Source organism: Taeniopygia guttata, chromosome 1A, assembly GCF_048771995.1.
Source record: "Taeniopygia guttata chromosome 1A, bTaeGut7.mat, whole genome shotgun sequence".
NCBI lineage: Eukaryota > Metazoa > Chordata > Aves > Passeriformes > Estrildidae > Taeniopygia > Taeniopygia guttata.
In genome coordinates this window covers 63,784,539-63,805,523 of record NC_133025.1, presented here as the reverse complement: position 1 = coordinate 63,805,523, position 20,985 = coordinate 63,784,539, and the positions used below count along the sequence as shown (strand labels likewise).

Below are 20,985 nucleotides of genomic sequence, written 5' to 3'. Positions count from 1 at the left end.
AAAATTTTGGTTTTGTTTTCTCTTTCTTCGCTAAAATGTCCAACTGCTCACACTGCTTCTGGGGCTGCTGTGATAGCTGAGCTGAGCCTTCCATACAGCTGCCTGCTCCCACCCCAAGCCCTAAGTACAGAATGCCCCCTTGGAAACACACACTTTTAACCAAATGCTTTACTCCAGGGACCTCACTGAAGGACTTTGCCACATTCAGGTGTCTCTCTTTCTATGACAGCTCCCCCTTGCCCCTGTGATCAGGGGTGGCTGACCTTCCCTAGCATGAGACATGCTGGCACATTCATAAAATCCCTCCTTTATCACTACAGCCACTCAATTAATGGAATTTCTGTATTTTGTCCCCAGCTGCCTGTAAGAAATGATGCCCTATAGTGCCCCTGACCTTTCTCCTCTCCCCAAATCCTTCCATGCACAGCAGCACCATGGATGGACTCCTGACAACTTTTCTCCCAGCAAAGGGACTCCACAACCACTCTGGGCTACCTGATCCAGTGTTTCACCACCCTTCCTTTCATTCTAACTTCCCACACTTCAATGTGTGCCCAGTGTGTCTCCTGCCATCTCTGCATTGAGCACAGCAGAGTCTCACTTGTGTCCTTCACCCACCCACCTTCAGCCACGTGTTTCACAGCCTGACCAGACAGCCCAGCCTGCTCTAGTGCAGGAAAAGTCAGCAGAGCCCTCCCAGCCTCTCGTCATGCACCGTGTGCTCCAGTCCCCTTCTCACCTTAGCGGCCCTTTGCCGGACTCGCTCCAGTATGGACACGCCTCCCTCATCCTGGGATTCCAGAACCAGCCTCCAGGCGTCCCTCACCAGTGCTGAGTGATGGATTTGCATTACAGATAGATGGATGACCCCACAGCATCCACTGCCTACATCCTCAGTGACATCTTCATCTTACCAGGCGTCTGCTGGAATCCCACCCAGCAGACAGGAGACCCTCCAGGAGCTTCCAGGAGCATGTGGAAGAGAACTTGCTGACACAGCTGGCAGGCAAAGCCCACCAGGGATGGTATCCCAGGGGATCTGCTGTTTGCAAACAGAGGAGCACTGGTGGGAGAGGAGGTTGCCAGGGGCCATCTTGGGTACCGTGACCGTGACACAGTTGGATTTCAGTTCTCAGTGAAGGGAGGAAGGGGGTCAGCAAAACCACAGCTTAGGTTTGTGAAGGACAGGCTTTGGTCAGTTTGGAGCACAGGTGGAGAGAATCCCTTGGGAGGCAGTCCTGAGGGGCCAAGGAGGCCAGGAAGGTGGACGTTCCTCAGGAAGGAGGTAATAGAGGTGGAGCAGAAGCCCATTGCAATGTGCCGTAAACTGGTTCAGGGAAGGCTGGCCTGCGTGAACAGCAAGCTTCCACTGGGACTCAGGGAAGAACAGAGAGTTAAGGAGTGCTGGAAGAAGGGTCAGGCAACTCAGGAAAACTACAAGGATGCCATGAAGTTAATTAGAGAGAAAACTACAAAGGTAAAAGTCCAGCTAGAAGTCAACCCGGCCACCAGCATAAAAGTTAGGAGAAAAAGCAGTTCCAAATGCATTAATGACAAAAAGAGGACAAGGAGAGTCTCCATCCTTTATTGCATGCTGGGGTGGGAACATGACCTCCAGGGATGAGGAATAGGTTGAGGTACTCAATGCCTGCTGGACCTCAGCCTTTAACCAAAAGCCTAGTCGCCCTCTGCATATCCAGCCCCTTGGCCAGATGACAAAAACAGGGAGCAGAACAAAGTCCCCACACTGCAGGAGGAAGTTGTCAGTGAGCTGCGGTGCTGCCCAGACGTGCACAAGTCTAGGGAGATGCCATCCCTCTGCTGGGAGCTGCTGAAGCAGCTCACAAAGGTCCTCTCGACATCATTTTTCAGCAGTCCTGGTGAACCGGAGAGCTCCGGGGTGACTGGAGGTTGGCCAATGTGACACACCCCTCCATGAGAAGCCTTGGAAGGACAACTGGGGGAACCAGAGGCCTGTCAGCCTGGCCTCGGTGCCAGGGAAGGGTATGGAACAGATTAGCTGGAGTGCAATGACACGATGTGTGCTGCACCACTGGGGCATCAGGCCCAGCCAGCACGAGTTCCAGCAGGTCCTGCTTGACCGACCCAACCTCCTTCTGTGAACTCCAATGGATGGGGAAAGGCTGTGGATGTTGTGTACCTGGGCCTCCAGGAAAGCCTTTGCTCGCTGCTCCCACAGCGCTCTCCTGGAGAGCATTGTCCTTGCAGCCCACGGATTTAACAGCTTCCCTGTTTGCTGGGAATAAACTGCCTGGATGGCTGGGCCCAGAGAATGGGGGTGGAATTAATCCAGCTGGCAGCGGGTCACTGGTGCTGTGCCCCAGGGCCCGCTGTCAGAGCCAGCCCCGGTTCATGTCCTTGAGGTTCAACAAGACCTGAAGTGCCGGGTCCTGCCCCTGGGTCACAACCCCCAGCAGCTCCAGGCTGGGAAAGAGTGGCTGGGAAGAGCCCAGCAGGAAAGGGCCCAGCCTGCTTCTCCACAGTGCATGGCCAGGTGGGCGAGAAGGCCAAAGGCTGCTGGCCAGGGCAGCAATGGTGCGGCAGCAGGAGCAGGGCAGGGACTGTCCCCCTGTTGTGGGCACTGGGGAGGCCTCAGCCCAAGTGCTGTGTCCAGTTCTGGCCCTGGCACTGCAAGGTGGACATGGAGGGGCTGGAGCGTGTCCAGAGGAGGGAACGGAGCTGGGCAAGGGGCTGGAGCACAAGGCTGATGAGGAGCGGCTGAGGGAGCTGGGGCTGTTGGACCTGGAGGAAAAGGAGGCTCAGGGGGGACCTTATTGCTCTCCACACCTCCCTGACAGGAGGGTGCAGCCAGGTGGGGGTCAGGCTCTGCTCCCAGGGAACCAAGGACAGGATGAGGGGAAATCAATGGAATGGTCTGGGTTGGAAGGGACGCTAAAGATCATCTTGTGCCACCCCTCCTACCATAGACAGGGACACCTTCCACTATCCCAGGCAGCTCCGAGACCCATCCACCCTGGCCTTGGACACTTCCAGGGATAGGAAGCTTCTCTGGGCAACCTGTGCCAGGGCCTCACCACCTTCACAGGGAAGAATTGCTTCTTCATATCCAATCCAAACCTGCTCTCTGTCAGTGGGAAGCCATTCCCTCTTGTCCTGTCACTGCAGGCCCTTGCAAAGAGTCTCTCTGCACCTTTCCTTTAAGCTCCCTTAAGGCACTGGAGGGCCATGATTATATCACCCCAAAGCCTCCAAAGCCTTCTCCTCTCCAGGCTGAACAATCCCAGTTCCCTCAGCCTTTCCTCCCAGCAGAGCTGCTCCATCCCTCTGATCCCCTTGGTGTCCCTGCTCTGGCCTGGCTCCAGCAGCTCCCTGTCCTTGCTGTGCTGGGATCCCAGGGCTGGATGCAGCACTCCCAGCACCACGGTAGGTTCAGCTCAGATATGAGGAAAAGTTTCAGCGTGCTTAAGCACTGTGTGCCACAGGCTCCCAACTGAAGCGATGGAGTCAGCATCCCTGGAAGTGCTCCAAACAATGAGTACACATGGCACTTTGGGATAAAGGCCAGTGGGTATGGTGATACAGAATTGAAGCTTGGACTCTCTGGTCTTGGAGGTCTTTTCCAACCTTCATATGCTTGTGAGTTTTTAGTTTTGTCCCTGGGGACACTGCTTGGAGTCCTGCACCTGGTCCTCCTGTTGATGTGGACATGTTGTCCTCTGGACTTCCACCATGGGCCCAATGTCCCAATGAAAGGGATGTAATCCTCCTCACAGCACTGCAGAAACAGGCAATGCTGAGCCCCTTCAGAGTGGGACAATGGCTGCTTAGATGTTGGTATCCACAAGAAATACTTCAGCAGAGCAAGGACCTTAATAATTTCTGCTCTTCAAGGAACTGCTTTTGTCTATTTGTTTTCCGGAGGAGTCCCAAACAAGTCATCCCACTGCTGGGGAATCAGAAGCAGTAGGAAGCAGCATTTGAACGTTTCTCACTTATGAAGTTTAGAACAACTTCACACTGAGCTGCGCAGGGATCTCAACTGTTTGCTGCTTCTTAAAGCAAATTTCATATACGCTTCATGTATTTCCCCACGTGTTAAGAATCTTTGCCAGCCATGGAAATCTGCTCTGAGCCCCAGCAATCTGTGCCCTTTGGCATTGCCTGGTATCGCTTCACAAACTCAGAAATGCCACAGAGAGCAAGCCAAGGGTTCCTACAGCTGTGGAATCATCACAAGGGGCTGCTCAGGCTGGGATTCACAGGACGAACCACTGGAGAACAGCAAGAGAGCACCAGCCGAGGGATGCTGAGCAGCAGGTCCTGTGAAGGACAGCAAGAGAGGCTGAAGCCAGGTTCTGCTGTAAATTTGAAACACAAAGGATCTGAGTCAGATATCAGGAATATCAGTTTCAAAAGCACAGAGCTGTCACACAGAACACTGGCTCTGGGGACTAAAAACCAACTCTGGGGTAGGTCAAAGGCACTCGGTTTCCTTCCGCCTGGGGAACATCCCTGCAGCCAAGGGCTCCAGGTCACACTGCACGCCTGGACACCTCTTCAGAGTCCTGCTTCATCTTTGCATAGGTGGCAGGGCAGAACTGGGCATAGAGCTGAGCCAGCAGAGCCTGGGAGGGGATCTCTAACTTGGTCCCGTGGCTCAGTTTGTTCCAAATGTGCACTGCATAGGTGTTCTTAAGGAGTTTCTCAAGCTCCAAGGCACTGACTGCCTCAAACAACTTCTTCCAGTCCTGCCAGGGAATAGGATAAACAACTTCTTGGGCAAGAGCACTCACACCTTTGCAGTTCATACTCTTGAGAGTCCTGAGGGAGCACCACTTCTTGAAGACGCGAGTTAGGAGCCCTGGGCCCTGGTGCCCCCAGACCCAGCCATTGTAATTCTGCACAAAGTCCTGCATACAAAGCTCCACGAATTTGTGCTTGGCCTTAAAGGACAGGAAGGCCCCATTCAACACATTGTCACCCTGAATCCCAAGGGCATTGGTGAGGTTCTCCAAGTTCTTCAGCACAATGAAGTCTGTATCCAGGTAGATGCCACCAAATTTCCACATGAGGACGATTCTGCAGGCATCAGAGAGAACAGGTAAAAAATGAGGCTCCTGTTGCCGCTGAGGCTGTGAGAACCACAGTGCCAGAGGTGTTCCAGAAAAGAGCTCTGTCAAGTCCAGGGGCCGGATTTCCACGTTGGGGAAGCAGCTCAGCAAGGAGAAAGCCCAGTGCTCGGGTAAGGAGGTGTTCCCTTTGGCCAAGCCTTTCATGAGCACCACAACTCTTGACGTGGGGTGTGTCCTGGCCGCTGACTCCACAGAGCACGAGAACAGGTAACTTGGGGAAGTTTGCTTTGAGGTCTCCACAAAAAACACGTTTCCTGTGGGAGGAGAGGACCCAGCAGCAATGTCGAGGGCAGAAGGCACATAGTGAGCACAGCTGGTCTCAGCAGACAAGCCGTAGGTGGGGGCTCTGCTCTTTGGGTCCTCCCAGACGCCCCAGTACAACTTGGTGTAGGCAAAGGATACAAAGCCAGCAATGAGGATAAACAGGGCCCAGGGCTTGTGGCTGAGCACCACCCTGGTCAGCTTTTGGAGGCAGCTGGGCATTCTTTCTCCAGCCAGAGTATGCTCTCCCGAGACAGCCATCATGATCTGAAGAAAGGGAAAGAAGAGAACAAACGTGACAGAAGAGGCAGTGGAGTATGAGCCTTCCTTTACAGGTGTGTCCCAGCTTCAGAGCAGTGCTCAACAAACTCATGGAACTCCATTAGAGAACTCATCTCTCACCCTCTAGGAGTTCAGAGTTCTAGACACATGAGACATGAGACACGTACACAAAGCCCCTGGCAGGAGGAAATATGACCATTTTTATGACAAATCCTGGAGTTCTGTCAACAGAGACTACGTGGAGCAGCTTCCCACTGACATCTGGTTATCATGAGAGGAGCTGTTTTCTCCCAGTACACAACGTGTCCTTCCCCCAAACCAAACACAAGCTCAGCCTTCCAGTTGTTGAGCCAGCAGTTGCTGCCTTTCCAAACCAGCCACCTGCCCCTGCAGAGAGCCTGGCCCATTACTGATGGCAGCAGAGCCAGCAGGATGGATGGAGGCTGGGAAAGGAACAGATGCAGGGCAGCTCAGGAGGCAAATGCAGACAATAACGTCATGAACTGCCTTTGGAAAGGGAGTTCCAAGGCTGCTTCCCAACCCTGCGCAGGCAACGCTGGCTCTGCCCTGCTCAGTTCTCCCAGTGGATCCTGCTGGTGGACAGGCAATCCCCCTGCTCTCCTGTCCTTACTTCCTCTCTTCTTCTGGCAAAAGGGAGGGATGGAGTGGAAGAGATTATTAACAAGGCAGCAACAAACAGATAAGTCACTCTAGCTCCATCCCCAGCGTTAACATCAGCACTGCTGCCCTTGCCTCTCCTTATAGCGAGGGGCAGCAGAAGCAGCACGTCCTGTGCCCACCACTGGGCCCCAAAGGCCAACAGGGAAGGGCACATGAAGAAGCAGTGAGGAAGGGTGTTACTTTTAGGACCAGAGGAAATGCTCTTAAGTTGTGCCAAGGGAAGTTAGAGTGGACATTACTACAAATTTTACTTCCTGGAAGGGTTAGCAGGCATTGGCACAGGCTGCCCAAGAAAGCGGTGGAGCCACTGTCCCTGGAGGCATTTAACAGACATGTAGGTGTGGCCCCTAGGAACGTGGTTTAGCGCTGGACTTGGCTGGTTGTGCCCAGGCACTCAAAGGTCTCTTGCATCCTAAGGGATTCCATCATTTCTCCTGCCTCCCTGAGCTCCATCTCCAACAGCCCACCCTCCAGGACAGAACGGCTCAGGAAAGGGGAAAAGCTTTGATCCAGCAGCTGTAACCAAAGTGGCAGGGAACGCGACAAAGCACCCAGCTGGCACAGTCCCATTTGTCATTGCTCCTTGAGCACTGTGCCTGGGTCACATACGGAGCTTCCCCCGTGGCCAAAAATGCCTTGTCGGCCGCACTGGGAGGCACCCAAATGTCAGAGCATGGAGCCATCACTCTGCACCAGGCACTGGGGGACAGAGGAGGGGCAGCCACTGGACAAATGATCAGCTCTGGATCCACAAAAAGGTTTCTCCTCCCGCACAGAAATGCCAGTTTGTGCTGCCACTGCTACAGGCAGCAAAACCCAGCCCACCCTACCTTTTACAGACCCCTTTACATTCCCCACCCTGCACACACCACAGCTGGGTTAACCCGGTAAATAATTCTTTGCTTTGCAAGCACAAGAAGAGAAAGCAGTAGAGGCTTACCAGGAAGTTCCTATGCAGCAGAGGGGCACGAAAGTGCCACATTAATCTAACCACGAGCAAGGCTTGCGGCTATTGTCACATTTTGAGCAAAGGACAGAACTTGACTACCGTCACACCCCTATAAAGTTAGAAATACATTTCTGCTTTTGGAGCGGACAATGCCAACGCTTTAGTCGTTGCATTAGCCAGTGCAATTCTATTACAAAACAAACAGAGGAAGCCTGGCTCCATTTCTTCCTCTGAAAACACAAGGGCCATAGCAAAGAAACTGCAAACTACTCACCTCTCCAAGCTTTCAAGACACCACAGAATTCACAGATCAGCTGGAGAAGAGCTTTAAGAGGTAGGTGTCTCTGAGTGCGCCTACAATTCTATGTTCGGGCACTTCCTCTTTCTCAAAAGAAATTACAAGGGAAAACGTCTGAATACGTGGAAAAACACAATGGATAAAGGATGTGACATCAGACATTTATCCAATGAGCAGCTCATAAGAAGGCTGTACCTAGTGCAGCAAAGAACCCGTCCAAATATAAAGTAGTCATGGAAAAAAACGATGAAATTCAAATGTCACTGTCACTAAGCTTTCAACTTTAGTCTGTGGCAGGAAAAATTTTGGTTTTGTTTTCTCTTTCTTCGCTAAAATGTCCAACTGCTCACACTGCTTCTGGGGCTGCTGTGATAGCTGAGCTGAGCCTTCCATACAGCTGCCTGCTCCCACCCCAAGCCCTAAGTACAGAATGCCCCCTTGGAAACACACACTTTTAACCAAATGCTTTACTCCAGGGACCTCACTGAAGGACTTTGCCACATTCAGGTGTCTCTCTTTCTATGACAGCTCCCCCTTGCCCCTGTGATCAGGGGTGGCTGACCTTCCCTAGCATGAGACATGCTGGCACATTCATAAAATCCCTCCTTTATCACTACAGCCACTCAATTAATGGAATTTCTGTATTTTGTCCCCAGCTGCCTGTAAGAAATGATGCCCTATAGTGCCCCTGACCTTTCTCCTCTCCCCAAATCCTTCCATGCACAGCAGCACCATGGATGGACTCCTGACAACTTTTCTCCCAGCAAAGGGACTCCACAACCACTCTGGGCTACCTGATCCAGTGTTTAACCACCCTTCCTTTCATTCTAACTTCCCACACTTCAATGTGTGCCCAGTGTGTCTCCTGCCATCTCTGCATTGAGCACAGCAGAGTCTCACTTGTGTCCTTCACCCACCCACCTTCAGCCACGTGTTTCACAGCCTGACCAGACAGCCCAGCCTGCTCTAGTGCAGGAAAAGTCAGCAGAGCCCTCCCAGCCTCTCATCATGCACCGTGTGCTCCAGTCCCCTTCTCACCTTAGCGGCCCTTTGCCGGACTCGCTCCAGTATGGACACGCCTCCCTCATCCTGGGATTCCAGAACCAGCCTCCAGGCGTCCCTCACCAGTGCTGAGTGATGGATTTGCATTACAGATAGATGGATGACCCCACAGCATCCACTGCCTACATCCTCAGTGACATCTTCATCTTACCAGGCGTCTGCTGGAATCCCACCCAGCAGACAGGAGACCCTCCAGGAGCTTCCAGGAGCATGTGGAAGAGAACTTGCTGACACAGCTGGCAGGCAAAGCCCACCAGGGATGGTGTCCCAGGGGATCTGCTGTTTGCAAACAGAGGAGCACTGGTGGGAGAGGAGGTTGCCAGGGGCCATCTTGGGTGCCGTGACCGTGACACAGTTGGATTTCAGTTCTCAGTGAAGGGAGGAAGGGGGCCAGCAAAACCACAGCTTAGGTTTGTGAAGGACAGGCTTTGGTCAGTTTGGAGCACAGGTGGAGAGAATCCCTTGGGAGGCAGTCCTGAGGGGCCAAGGAGGCCAGGAAGGTGGACGTTCCTCAGGAAGGAGGTCATAGAGGTGGAGCAGAAGCCCATTGCAATGTGCCGTAAGCTGGTTCAGGGAAGGCTGGCCTGCGTGAACAGCAAGCTTCCACTGGGACTCAGGGAAGAACAGAGAGTTTAGCAGTGCTGGAAGAAGGGTCAGGCAACTCAGGAAAACTACAAGGATGCCATGAAGTTAATTAGAGAGAAAACTACAAAGGTAAAAGTCCAGCTAGAAGTCAACCCGGCCACCAGCATAAAAGTTAGGAGAAAAAGCATTTCCAAATGCATTAATGACAAAAAGAGGCCAAGGAGAGTCTCCATCCTTTATTGCATGCTGGGGTGGGAACATGACCTCCAGGGATGAGGAATAGGTTGAGGTACTCAATGCCTTCTGGACCTCAGCCTTTAACCAAAAGCCTAGTCGCCTTCTGCATATCCAGCCCCTTGGCCAGATGACAAAAACAGGGAGCAGAACAAAGTCCCCACACTGCAGGAGGAAGTTGTCAGTGAGCTGCGGTGCTGCCCAGACGTGCACAAGTCTAGGGAGATGCCATCCCTCTGCTGGGAGCTGCTGAAGCAGCTCACAAAGGTCCTCTCGCCATCATTTATCAGCACTCCTGGTGAACCGGAGAGCTCTGGGGTGACTGGAGGTTGGCCAATGTGACACACCCCTCCATGAGAAGCCTTGGAAGGACAACTGGGGGAACCAGAGGCCTGTCAGCCTGGCCTCGGTGCCAGGGAAGGGTATGGAACAGATTAGCTGGAGTGCAATGACACGATGTGTGCTGCACCACTGGGGCATCAGGCCCAGCCAGCACGAGTTCCAGCAGGTCCTGCTTGACCGACCCAACCTCCTTCTGTGAACTCCAATGGATGGGGAAAGGCTGTGGATGTTGTGTACCTGGGCCTCCAGGAAAGCCTTTGCTCGCTGCTCCCACAGCGCTCTCCTGGAGAGCATTGTCCTTGCAGCCCACGGATTTAACAGCTTCCCTGTTTGCTGGGAATAAACTGCCTGGATGGCTGGGCCCAGAGAATGGTGGTGGAATTAATCCAGCTGGCAGCGGGTCACTGGTGCTGTGCCCCAGGGCCCGCTGTCAGAGCCAGCCCCGGTTCATGTCCTTGAGGTTCAACAAGACCAGAAGTGCCGGGTCCTGCCCCTGGGTCACAACCCCCAGCAGCTCCAGGCTGGGAAAGAGTGGCTGGGAAGAGCCCAGCAGGAAAGGGCCCGGCCATGCTGCTCCACAGTGCATGGCCAGGTGGGCGAGAAGGCCAAAGGCTGCTGGCCAGGGCAGCAATGGTGCGGCAGCAGGAGCAGGGCAGTGACTGTCCCCCTGTCGTGGGCACTGGGGAGGCCTCAGCCCAAGTGCTGTGTCCAGTTCTGGCCCTGGCACTGCAAGATGGACATGGAGGGGCTGGAGCGTGTCCAGAGGAGGGAACGGAGCTGGGCAAGGGGCTGGAGCACAAGGCTGATGAGGAGCGGCTGAGGGAGCTGGGGCTGTTGAACCTGGAGGAAAAGGAGGCTCAGGGGGGACCTTATTGCTCTCCACACCTCCCTGACAGGAGGGTGCAGCCAGGTGGGGGTCAGGCTCTGCTCCCAGGGAACCAAGGACCGGATGAGGGGAAATCAATGGAATGGTCTGGGTTGGAAGGGATGCTAACGATCATCTTGTGCCACCCCTCCTGCCATAGACAGGGACACCTTCCACTATCCCAGGCAGCTCCGAGACCCATCCACCCTGGCCTTGGACACTTCCAGGGATAGGAAGCTTCTCTGGGCAACCTGTGCCAGGGCCTCACCACCTTCACAGGGAAGAATTACTTCTTCATATCCAATCCAAACCTGCTCTCTGTCAGTGGGAAGCCATTCCCTCTTGTCCTGTCACTGCAGGCCCTTGCAAAGAGTCTCTCTGCACTTTCCTTTAAGCTCCCTTAAGGCACTGGAGGGCCACGATTATATCACCCCAAAGCCTTCTCTTCTCCAGGCAGAACACTCCCACTTCCCTCAGCCTTTCCTCCCAGCAGAGCTGCTCCATCCCTCTGATCCCCTTGGTGTCCCTGCTCTGGCCTGGCTCCAGCAGCTCCCTGTCCTTGCTGTGCTGGGATCCCAGGGCTGGATGCAGCACTCCCAGCACCACGGTAGGTTCAGCTCAGATATGAGGAAAAGTTTCAGCGTGCTTAGCACTGTGTGCCACAGGCTCCCAACTGAAGCGATGGAGTCAGCATTCCTGGAAGTGCTCCAAACAATGAGTACACATGGCACTTTGGGATAAAGGCCAGTGGGTATGGTGATACAGAATTGAAGCTTGGACTCTCTGATCTTGGAGGTCTTTTCCAACCTTCATATGCTTGTGAGGTTTTAGTTTTGTCCCTGGGGACACTGCTTGGAGTCCTGCACCTGGTCCTCCTGTTGATGTGGACATGTTGTCCTCTGGACTTCCACCATGGGCCCAATGTCCCTATGAAAGGGATGTAATCCTCCTCACAGCACTGCAGAAACAGGCACTGCTGAGCCCCTCAGAGTGGGACAATGGCTGCTTAGATGTTGGTATCCACAAGAAATACTTCAGCAGAGCAAGGACCTTAATTTCTGCTCCTCAAGGAACTGCTTTTGTCTATTTGTTTTCCGGAGGAGTCCCAGACAAGTCATCCCACTGCTGGGGAATCAGAAGCAGTAGGAAGCAGCATTTGAACTTTTCTCACTTATGAAGTTTAGAACAACTTCACACTGAGCTGCGCAGGGATCTCAACTGTTTGCTGCTTCTTAAAGCAAATTTCATATACGCTTCATATATTTCCCCACGTGTTAAGAATCTTTGCCAGCCATGGAAATCTGCTCTGAGCCCCAGCAATCTGTGCCCTTTGGCATTGCCTGGTATCGCTTCACAAACTCAGAAATGCCACAGAGAGCAAGCCAAGGGTTCCTACAGCTGTGGAATCATCACAAGGGGCTGCTCAGGTTGGGATTCACAGGATGAACCACTGGAGAACAGCAAGAGAGCACCAGCCGAGGGATGCTGAGCAGCAGGTCCTGTGAAGGACAGCAAGAGAGGCTGAAGCCAGGTTCTGCTGTAAATTTGAAACACAAAGGATCTGAGTCAGATATCAGGAATATCAGTTTCAAAAGCACAGAGCTGTCACACAGAACACTGGCTCTGGGGACTAAAAACCAACTCTGGGGTAGGTCAAAGGCACTTGGTTTCCTTCCGCCTGGGGAACATCCCTGCAGCCAAGGGCTCCAGGTCACACTGCACGCCTGGACACCTCTTCAGAGTCCTGCTTCATCTTTGCATAGGTGGCAGGGCAGAACTGGGCATAGAGCTGAGCCAGCAGAGCCTGGGAGGGGATCTCTAACTTGGTCCCGTGGCTCAGTTTGTTCCAAATGTGCACTGCATAGGTGTTCTTAAGGAGTTTCTCAAGCTCCAAGGCACTGACTGCCTCAAACAACTTCTTCCAGTCCTGCCAGGGAATAGGATAAACAACCTCTTGGGCAAGAGCACTCACACCTTTGCAGTTCATACTCTTGAGAGTCCTGAGGGAGCACCACTTCTTGAAGACCCGAGTTAGGAGCCCTGGGCCCTGGTGCCCCCAGACCCAGCCATTGTAATTCTGCACAAAGTCCTGCATACAAAGCTCCATGAATTTGTGCTTGGCCTTAAAGGACAGAAAGGCCCCATTCAGTTCATGGTTATCCTGAATCCCAAGGGCATTGGTGAGGTTCTCCAAGTTCTTCAGCACAATGAAGTCTGTATCCAGGTAGATGCCACCAAATTTCCACATGAGGACGATTCTGCAGGCATCAGAGAGAACAGGTAAAAAATAAGGCTCCCAGTGCCGCAGTGGCCATAAGTACCACCTTTGCAGAGGCGTTCCAGAAAAGAGCTCTGTCAAGTCCAGGGGCCGGATTTCCACGTTGGGGAAGCAGCTCAGCAAGGAGAAAGCCCAGTGCTTGGGTAAGGAGGCTTTCCCTTTGGCCAAGCCTTTCATGAGCACCACAACTCTTGACGTGGGGTGTGTCCTGGCCGCTGACTCCACAGAGCACGAGAACAGGTAACTTGGGGAAGTTTGCTCTGAGGTCTCCACAAAAAACACGTTTCCTGTGGGAGGAGAGGACCCAGCAGCAATGTCGAGGCCAGAAGGCACATAGTGAGCACAGCTGGTCTCAGCAGACAAGCCGTAGGTGGGGGCTCTGCTCTTTGGGTCCTCCCAGACGCCCCAGTACAACTTGGTGTAGGCAAAGGATACAAAGCCAGCAATGAGGATAAACAGGGCCCAGGGCTTGTGGCTGAGCACCACCCTGGTCAGCTTTTGGAGGCAGCTGGGCATCCTGAGCATTCTTTCTCCAGCCAGAGTATGCTCTCCCAAGATAGCCTGAAGGGAAGGAAAGAAAAAAACCTGACAGAGGAGGCAGTGGAGTATGAGCCTTTCTTCATAGGTGTGTCCCAAATTCATAGCAGTGCGCAGCAAACTCTGGGAACACCATTAGAGAACTCATCTGTCACCCTCTAGGACTTCCAGTCATTTTGAACATGAGACACATATGCAAAAAACTCTGGCAGGAGGAAAAACCAAACAAGTCGCTAACAGGACAGAGAACTCAGCTGACACAATCCTGTTTGTCATTTCTCCCTTGATCACTGTGTCTGGGTCACATATGGAACTTCTTATGTGACCAAAAAATGGCTTCTTAGAGGCAATGGGAGGTGTCCTAATGCAAGTCACTGTGACTTCAGGGACAGAGGAGAGGCAGCCTATATTTAAATGATCAGCCCTGGGTTGTCAGCAAGTTTTCTCTTCTGGCACAGAAATGCCAGCATGCGCTGCCAGTGCTACAGGCAGCAAAACCCAACCCACCTTTTACAGACCCCTTTACATTCCCCACCCTCCACACACTACAGCTGGGTTAACCCTGTAAATCATTTTTTGAACTGCAAAAGACAAAGAGGCACAGACTTGGTGGGACAGAGACGGTGATGTAGAGAAGGCACAAAACTCACCTGCTCCTGCTTTCAAGACACCACAGAACTCCCTCCTCAGCTGAAAGGATGTTTAAGAAATTCAAGTCTTTGAGGATGACTACAACTCTATAGTCTGTCACTTGCTTTTTATGAAAAGGAATGGCGAGCATATAGAGGAAAAAAAAAAATGGAAGGATGTGACATCATACATTCATAATGAGTAGCTGATACAAAGGTCACAAAGATGCACCCTAAACAAACCAGTTAGTTAAAAAGTAATTAAAAAAAAAAAAAAAAAAAAAGAGGAAATTGAAACCTTACTGTAGCTACACTTTGAGCTTGAGACTGGCAGGAAAATGGCTCGATTTGTTTTCTCCTCCTTTGCTAAAATTTCCTAGTACACTACTTCTGGAGCTGCTCCTTGAGTGATAGCTGAGCTGAGCCTTCCATAGAGTTGCCTGCTCCCACCCCAAGCCCTAGGTACAGAATGGTCCCTTGGAAACACAAACTTTTAACCAAATGCTTTACACCTTCATTAGGGAATACTCCCTCGAACGCCAGGGACCTCACTGAAGGACTGCCACCTTCAGGTGTCTCTCATTCTATGACAGCTCCCCCTTGCCCCCGTGATCAGGGGTGGCTGACCTTCCCTAGCATGAGACATGCTGGCACATTCATAAAATCCCTCCTTTATCAGTACAGCCACTCAGTTCAGGGATTACTGCAGTTCCTCCTCAGCTGTGTGTAACTAATGTTGTTCTGTAGTGCCCCAGACATTCTCTCGTCTCCCCAAATCCTTCCATGCACAGCAGCACCATGGATGGACTCATGACAGCCCTTCTCCCAGCAAAGGGACTCCACAACCACTCTGGGCTACCTGATTCAGTGTTTCTTCCTTTCATTCTAACTTGCCACACTTCAATGTGTGCCCAGTGTGTCTCCTGCCATCTCTGCATTGGACAGAGTCGAGTGTCTTTTGTGTCCTTCAACCACAGAATCACAGAATAATGAGGTTGGAAGAGACCTCTAAGATAATCAAGTCCAACCTATGCCCTAACACCTCAACTAGTCTATAGCACCAAGTGCTATGTCCAGTGTTTATTTTTAAACACATCCAGAAATGGTGATTCTACCACGTCTCTGGGAAGACAATTCCAATACTTTAACATTCTTTCAGTGAAAATTTTTTTTCCTAATATCCAACCTATACCTTCCCTGACGTAGTTTGGGACTGTGTCCTCTTGTTCTGTCAGTTGCTGCCGGGTGGAAGAGACCGACCCCACCCATCTGCAACCTCCCTTCAGGAAGTTGTAGAGAGCAATAAGATCACCTCTAAGCCTTGTCTTCTCCAGGCTAAACAATCCCAGTTCCTTCAAATGTTCCTCGCAGGAATTGTGTTCCAAGCCCCTCACCAGCCTCGTTGCCTCCTCTGGACGCGCTCAGGCATCTCAAGTCCTTCCCAAACTGAGGGCCCAGAACTGGGCACAGCACTCCAGGTGTGCCCTCACCAGTGCAGAGCAGAGGGGAAGAATGACCTCCCTGCTCCTGATGGCCACACAATTCCTAATGTAGGCCAGGATGCCATTGGCTTCTTGGCCACCAAGGCACACTGCTGGCTCATGTTCAGCCGGCTGTCGACCAGCACCCCCAGGTCCCTTTCCACCTGAACACTGTCCAGCCACACCGTCCCCAGCTTGTAATGTTGTAGGGGATTTTTGTGGCCAAAATGTAGAACTTGGCACTTAGACTTATTAAACTTCATGCTGTTGGACTCTGCCCATCTATCCAACTGATCTAAGTCTCACTGCAGAGCCCTCCTTCATTCCAATAGATCAACACAAGCTCCCAGCTTAGTGTCGTCTGCAAATTTACTAATGAAGGACTCGATGCCCTCATCCATGTTGTCTATAAAAATATTAACTAGAACTGGTCCCAGTACAGAGCCCTGAGGTACCTCACTGGTGAGTGTTCCCAGCTGGATGTAGCAACATTCACCACCACTCTCTTGGCCATCCAGACAGTTCCTGACCCAGCGAAGAGTGCTGCCTAAACTGTGGGCTGTCAGCTTTTCTAGGAGTATTCTGTGGGATACTCAAATGCCAAAGGCCTTGCTGAAGTCTAAATAGACAACATCCACAGCCTTTCCTGCATCCACCAGATGGGTCACCTGGTCATGGAAGGGAGACCAGGTTGGTCAGACATGACCTACCCTTCATAAACCCCTGCTGGCTGGGTCTGATACCCTGGCCATCCTGTAAGTGCTGTGTGATGACATTCAGTATGAACTGTTCCATTACCTTACCGGGTACTGAGGTCAGGCTAACTGACCTGTAATTATCAGGATCTTCCTTTCTACCTTTTTTATAAACAGGTGTCACATTGGCCAGTTTCCAGTTGTCTGGAACCTCCCCAGTGAGCCATGACTCTTGAGCAATGACGCAGAGGGGCTTCTCAAGCTCATCTGCCAGCTCCCTCATCACCCTAGGGTGGATCCCATCTGGTCCCATTGATTTATAAATATCCAAGTGTCCCGGCAGTTCTCTGACTGCCTCTTCTTGGATAACAAGAGGACCATTCTGCTCCCTGGCACCACCTATCCACCCACCTTCAGCCGGGTGTTTCACAGCCTGACCAGACAGCCCAGCCTGCTCTAGTGCAAGAAAAGTCAGCAGAGCCCTCCCAGCCTCTCGTCATGCACCGTGTGCTCCAGTCTCCTTCTCACCTTAGCGGCCCTTTGCCGGACTCACTCCAGTACGGATGCACCTCCCTCATCCTGGGATTCCAGAACCAGCCTCCAGGCGTGCCTCACCAGTTGTGAGGGGTCCACAAGGAGTGGTGGGCAAGGATCACCCCCCATGACCTTGCAAGATACACTCCACAGGCTGTGAGGACATCTGCTGGCTCCTGGTCAGCTAATGATCCAGGGGACCACCATGCCCTTTTCTGCTCAGGGCCTTCCATCAAAATGCTGACTATAATTTTCATGGCCTTGCTTGTTAGATTTAAAAGCCATGTTAGCCAATACATGGTTTGAAATATGTGAACAAAAAATGTGTCCAAACAAAAATTGCGAAATGCAAAGAGACACCTCACTGCACAACGTAAACCCCGATATAGAAATATCATCAAGGATCCCTTGTTCCAAGCACAAATGGATAAAACAAAGGAAAAAGACATAGGGCTGCCATCACAGACGATCTTTTAACTCCACCATGCTAAGACTGCCACCAGTCTGCTGCTCATAGATCTGCACATGCTCACGCCTACTGTTAGTTCACCCTGCCCTGAGGAAAGTGATTTCCTGCCTTACATGACTAACAGTGCTTCACTGATATTTTCCTTGGTAGCAAAATCACAGACAGCAAAAGAGGGAAACAACCCAAACTAGATGCAAATTGAATCATTGAGGGTACAACATGAATTGTGCATGAAGCCAACTTACATGAAGCCAAAAAAGCATCCTGCACTCCTGCAATCCTTAACTTTTCAAATTTTAACAGCAGATATTCAGAAGTCCCTGAAACCTGGCAAATAATTCCTAACAAGAAAAAAACCTTGATTACTAAGTGATATTCTTATAAAACATCATATGATCTACATGACATACGACGTCATGTAGAAATAGTGATAACAAATGGAAGAAATTAACTGTAAAAATTCTTTAAGGTAATGCATTTGTGATGTTAGACAACAAAATGTTACATTCTCACTTTGCAATGAAAGCAATTAGGATTGTTTTTACATAATTACATTAGAACTGTGTAATTCTCAGAGTATGAGTTTTGCAGAAGGTCTCAAAACCTCCAAGCCTAAATCTTACCATACCAAGTAAAATGGTTTGTTTTAGCCAGAGGTGATCAGATGATTACAGGAAAACTGCAGCTGTCCATATCACAGAAGTGCAAGTGTTTTTTCAAAACCAGAATGTAAATGAAGGCTCTCAATAAGGACTTCACTATTGTTTCCCTTCTAGGATTTAATTGATACAGCTTATACCTAGGTAATTAGGAGAGCTAGCCTATGAAGCTGGATAGGCCTGCAAATTAGCAGAAAATTATAGGAAAGAGGGTGCAACGGGATGATCTAACTATTAGCAAATATATGCGTATCTATTGATATATTATATACTATTAACTAAAATGGATTTGCAGTAATTCTTTGTTGTCCCTTAGAACATGCAGAGAAACTGGTTAGAGATGGTTTTGCATCTTGAGCAAGATGCTTTGCTTGATCCCAACATTTTCAAGCAATAGCTGGGCCCTCTTTTGGCCAAGTCAACTGTCATTCCTGCAGTTCTGGGCATTAAAAATAACCTTCTGGGTTTAGAGAAAGTACTGCTGGGGTAGCAAAGCAGAGAGTGGCAGCTCTTGCAGCAAGGGACCCAGCCCTGGAGGAGCCTAGCCTGGGGCTGGCTGAGGATCTGGGAGAGGTCAGCCAGAATTTGTCATGAACATCCAGTCTTCACAGGCTAAATGAAAGTACACTGTGGTATAGCTTCACTTCTTTGTTTTATTACTGCTTGTCTTTGTTGTGTATTTTTATCAAGACTTCATCCACTTTATGGCATTAAACTATAAAAGCTATGTTTGAATGTACATGCAGCACAAACACAGCAACAATAGCTTTGGTTAGCCTTGGAAAAAATGTTTGTACCAGCCCCTGTTGTCTTCAGGAGAACAAACCAAGTACCCTTGAGATTAGTGATACCATTTCAAGCAAATGTGTGGACACAGGAACTGCAAACACCTGAGGGGGTGTTTGTAAATTTACTACAAATTCGGTAGCAAAAAGCAGAGATGAGGGGAAAAGGTCCAGCAAACCTTTGCATACCTAGGTAGCTGCTAAGGGTCTGGAACAATGAGTATTACCCATCACAAGCAACATGACAGAAGTATTTTGGGGACCCATCAGACAACAGCTGAAGATCTCAATTTTCTCCAGATTTACATTACTAATGAGAGTAGAATAGATGAGATTTATGACATGAGAATGACAATAACAGCACTCAGTAGGTAACTAATCAGTCTGCTAGGCATGGAAACACAGAATGGTGTCCAACAGGGATTCATACACTGGCAAATTCCCCTAGTATTTAGGGGAATTAGTTCTTAGCATTTTACCAACAGCTTTAGAGCTCCTCCTCCTGAAGTCAGAGAGGATGGCAGACCAAGCATGTGTGAGTGTTTGAGGAAAGAGGAGAGCAAATATTGTAAATGTAGTATATTAGACCAATAAAACACTGCAGCTGAAGGCAGAGGACATTTAAGGCAACTATCTCCTAACTGCATCTTCTGTATTTATCATGACTTCACCTTTCCAGAATGAACTCTGCAATATCCAATTCACTTAAAGTAGGTTTAGAACTATGTTTTCTCTTGAAATAAAAGAAAGAAGTATACACACCCCCTTGTATAGCTGTAATGAAATGCTGGATAGACACTCTGTGGGATAAGATGCATTGAAAGCAAGCCACAGCAAAGAGTCAGAGAATGAGATTACCAAGTTTCTACCAAAAAATAAGCAGATTGTGGGAAGAAATGATATGGCAGTTTTGATAGCTGCTGATTCCCAGATCACTGTACACAAAGCAGCCACAGATGCGATGGCATCTCACTGACGCTGTCCAGAAAAAGTATCTACAGGCTCTGTTATTTGCAACAGAGAGTATCAATGATGTACCTAAGCAATGGCCACAAACAGAAAATCAGATAGCCAGACATGACAACATTACATTTCAATCAGCCTCCCTGAAAACAATAAGCAGTAGCCCAAGATGAAGGGAAAATAGTCAGCACTGCTGTTACACTTAGACAGTCAGAAGTTTGTAGAGTCAGGTTTGTTAGGCAGGACCTGCCTCTCATGAATGCATGCTGGCTGGGCCTGGCTCTGGTTGGTGACACTCAGTATGATCTGTTCCACAGCCTCCCTTGGTATGGAGGTCAGGCTCAAGGGCTTGTGGCTCCCCAGATTCTCCTTTCAGCCTTCTGGTAGATGGGTGTCACATGGGCTAACCCTCAGTCTTCTAGGACATCCCCAGTTCAACGGGGCTGCCAGTAAGTGATGGAGAGCAGCTCTGTGAGCTTGTCCACCAGCTCCCTCAGTGCTCTTGAGTGGATCCCACCTGGCCCCACAGATTGTGCAAGTTTAAATGGAACAGCAAGTCATTGTTTCCTCCTGGATTACAGGGGTGTTATCCTGTCCCTATCTCCCAGCTCAGGGGGCCTGACATCCAGATAATAACCGGTCTTTCAGATAGTTAAAGACTGAAGCAAAGAAGGCAGCAAGTATCTCAGCCTTTTCCTCATCTTTGGTAGCAATGTTTCCCTCACATGTAATAAAGGATGGAGAGTCTCCTTGGCTCTCTGTTATCAATGCATTTGGGGGAAGAAAAAAAAAATCATGTTATCTCTTGTGGCACTTGCCAGATTAAATTCTAGCTGGGCCTTTGGCCTTTCTGACTTTCTCCCTGCATAACCTAATGACACCCTTGTAATCCTCCTGAGCCACTTGTCCCTTCTTCCAAGCTGGTAAATATTATTTTTCCCCCCTTGAGTTCAATCAAAAGCTCCCTGTTCATCCTGGCTGGTTTTCTTCCCTGCTGGCTTGTCTTATGGCACATTGGGCTGGCCTGTTCCTTTGCCTTTCAGATGTTGTTCTTGGAGAATGTCCAGTGTCCCTCAGGACTGCCTCCCAGGGGACTGCCTCAACCCTGAACAGGCCAAAGTCTGGAAGTCCAAGGTAGAAGTTTTGGGACTCCATTTCATACTTCAAGAATTGAAAACTCCCATTTCAAGACCACTATGCCCAAGACAGACTCCAACCACCACATCTCACACCAGCCCTTCTCCGTTAACAAACAACAGGGCCCAGCACCCCCAAGTTCCTC

General features: G+C 50.5%; 1 protein-coding gene across 19 annotated transcripts in view; it reads right to left on the bottom strand.

Moving 5' to 3' along the window:
- A4GALT (alpha 1,4-galactosyltransferase (P1PK blood group)) overlaps window positions 1–20,985 on the bottom strand; it is a 45,228-nt gene that overhangs the window by 13,349 nt on the left and 10,894 nt on the right. For 3 of the 19 annotated variants that reach the window (XM_002189405.6, XM_072923730.1, XM_072923731.1), the window contains one exon: window positions 9,454–13,512. The exons of 10 other annotated variants lie outside the window; for them this stretch is intronic. In XM_002189405.6, the coding sequence (XP_002189441.6) occupies window positions 12,385–13,512 (1,128 nt within the window). In that variant the 3' untranslated portion in view covers window positions 9,454–12,384. Of the gene's footprint in view, window positions 1–739; window positions 5,643–7,561; window positions 8,388–9,453; window positions 13,513–14,138; window positions 20,964–20,985 lie in introns of those variants that run through there. 6 more of the 19 variants (XR_012053679.1, XR_012053680.1, XM_072923733.1 and 3 more) reach the window with 4 other exon arrangements.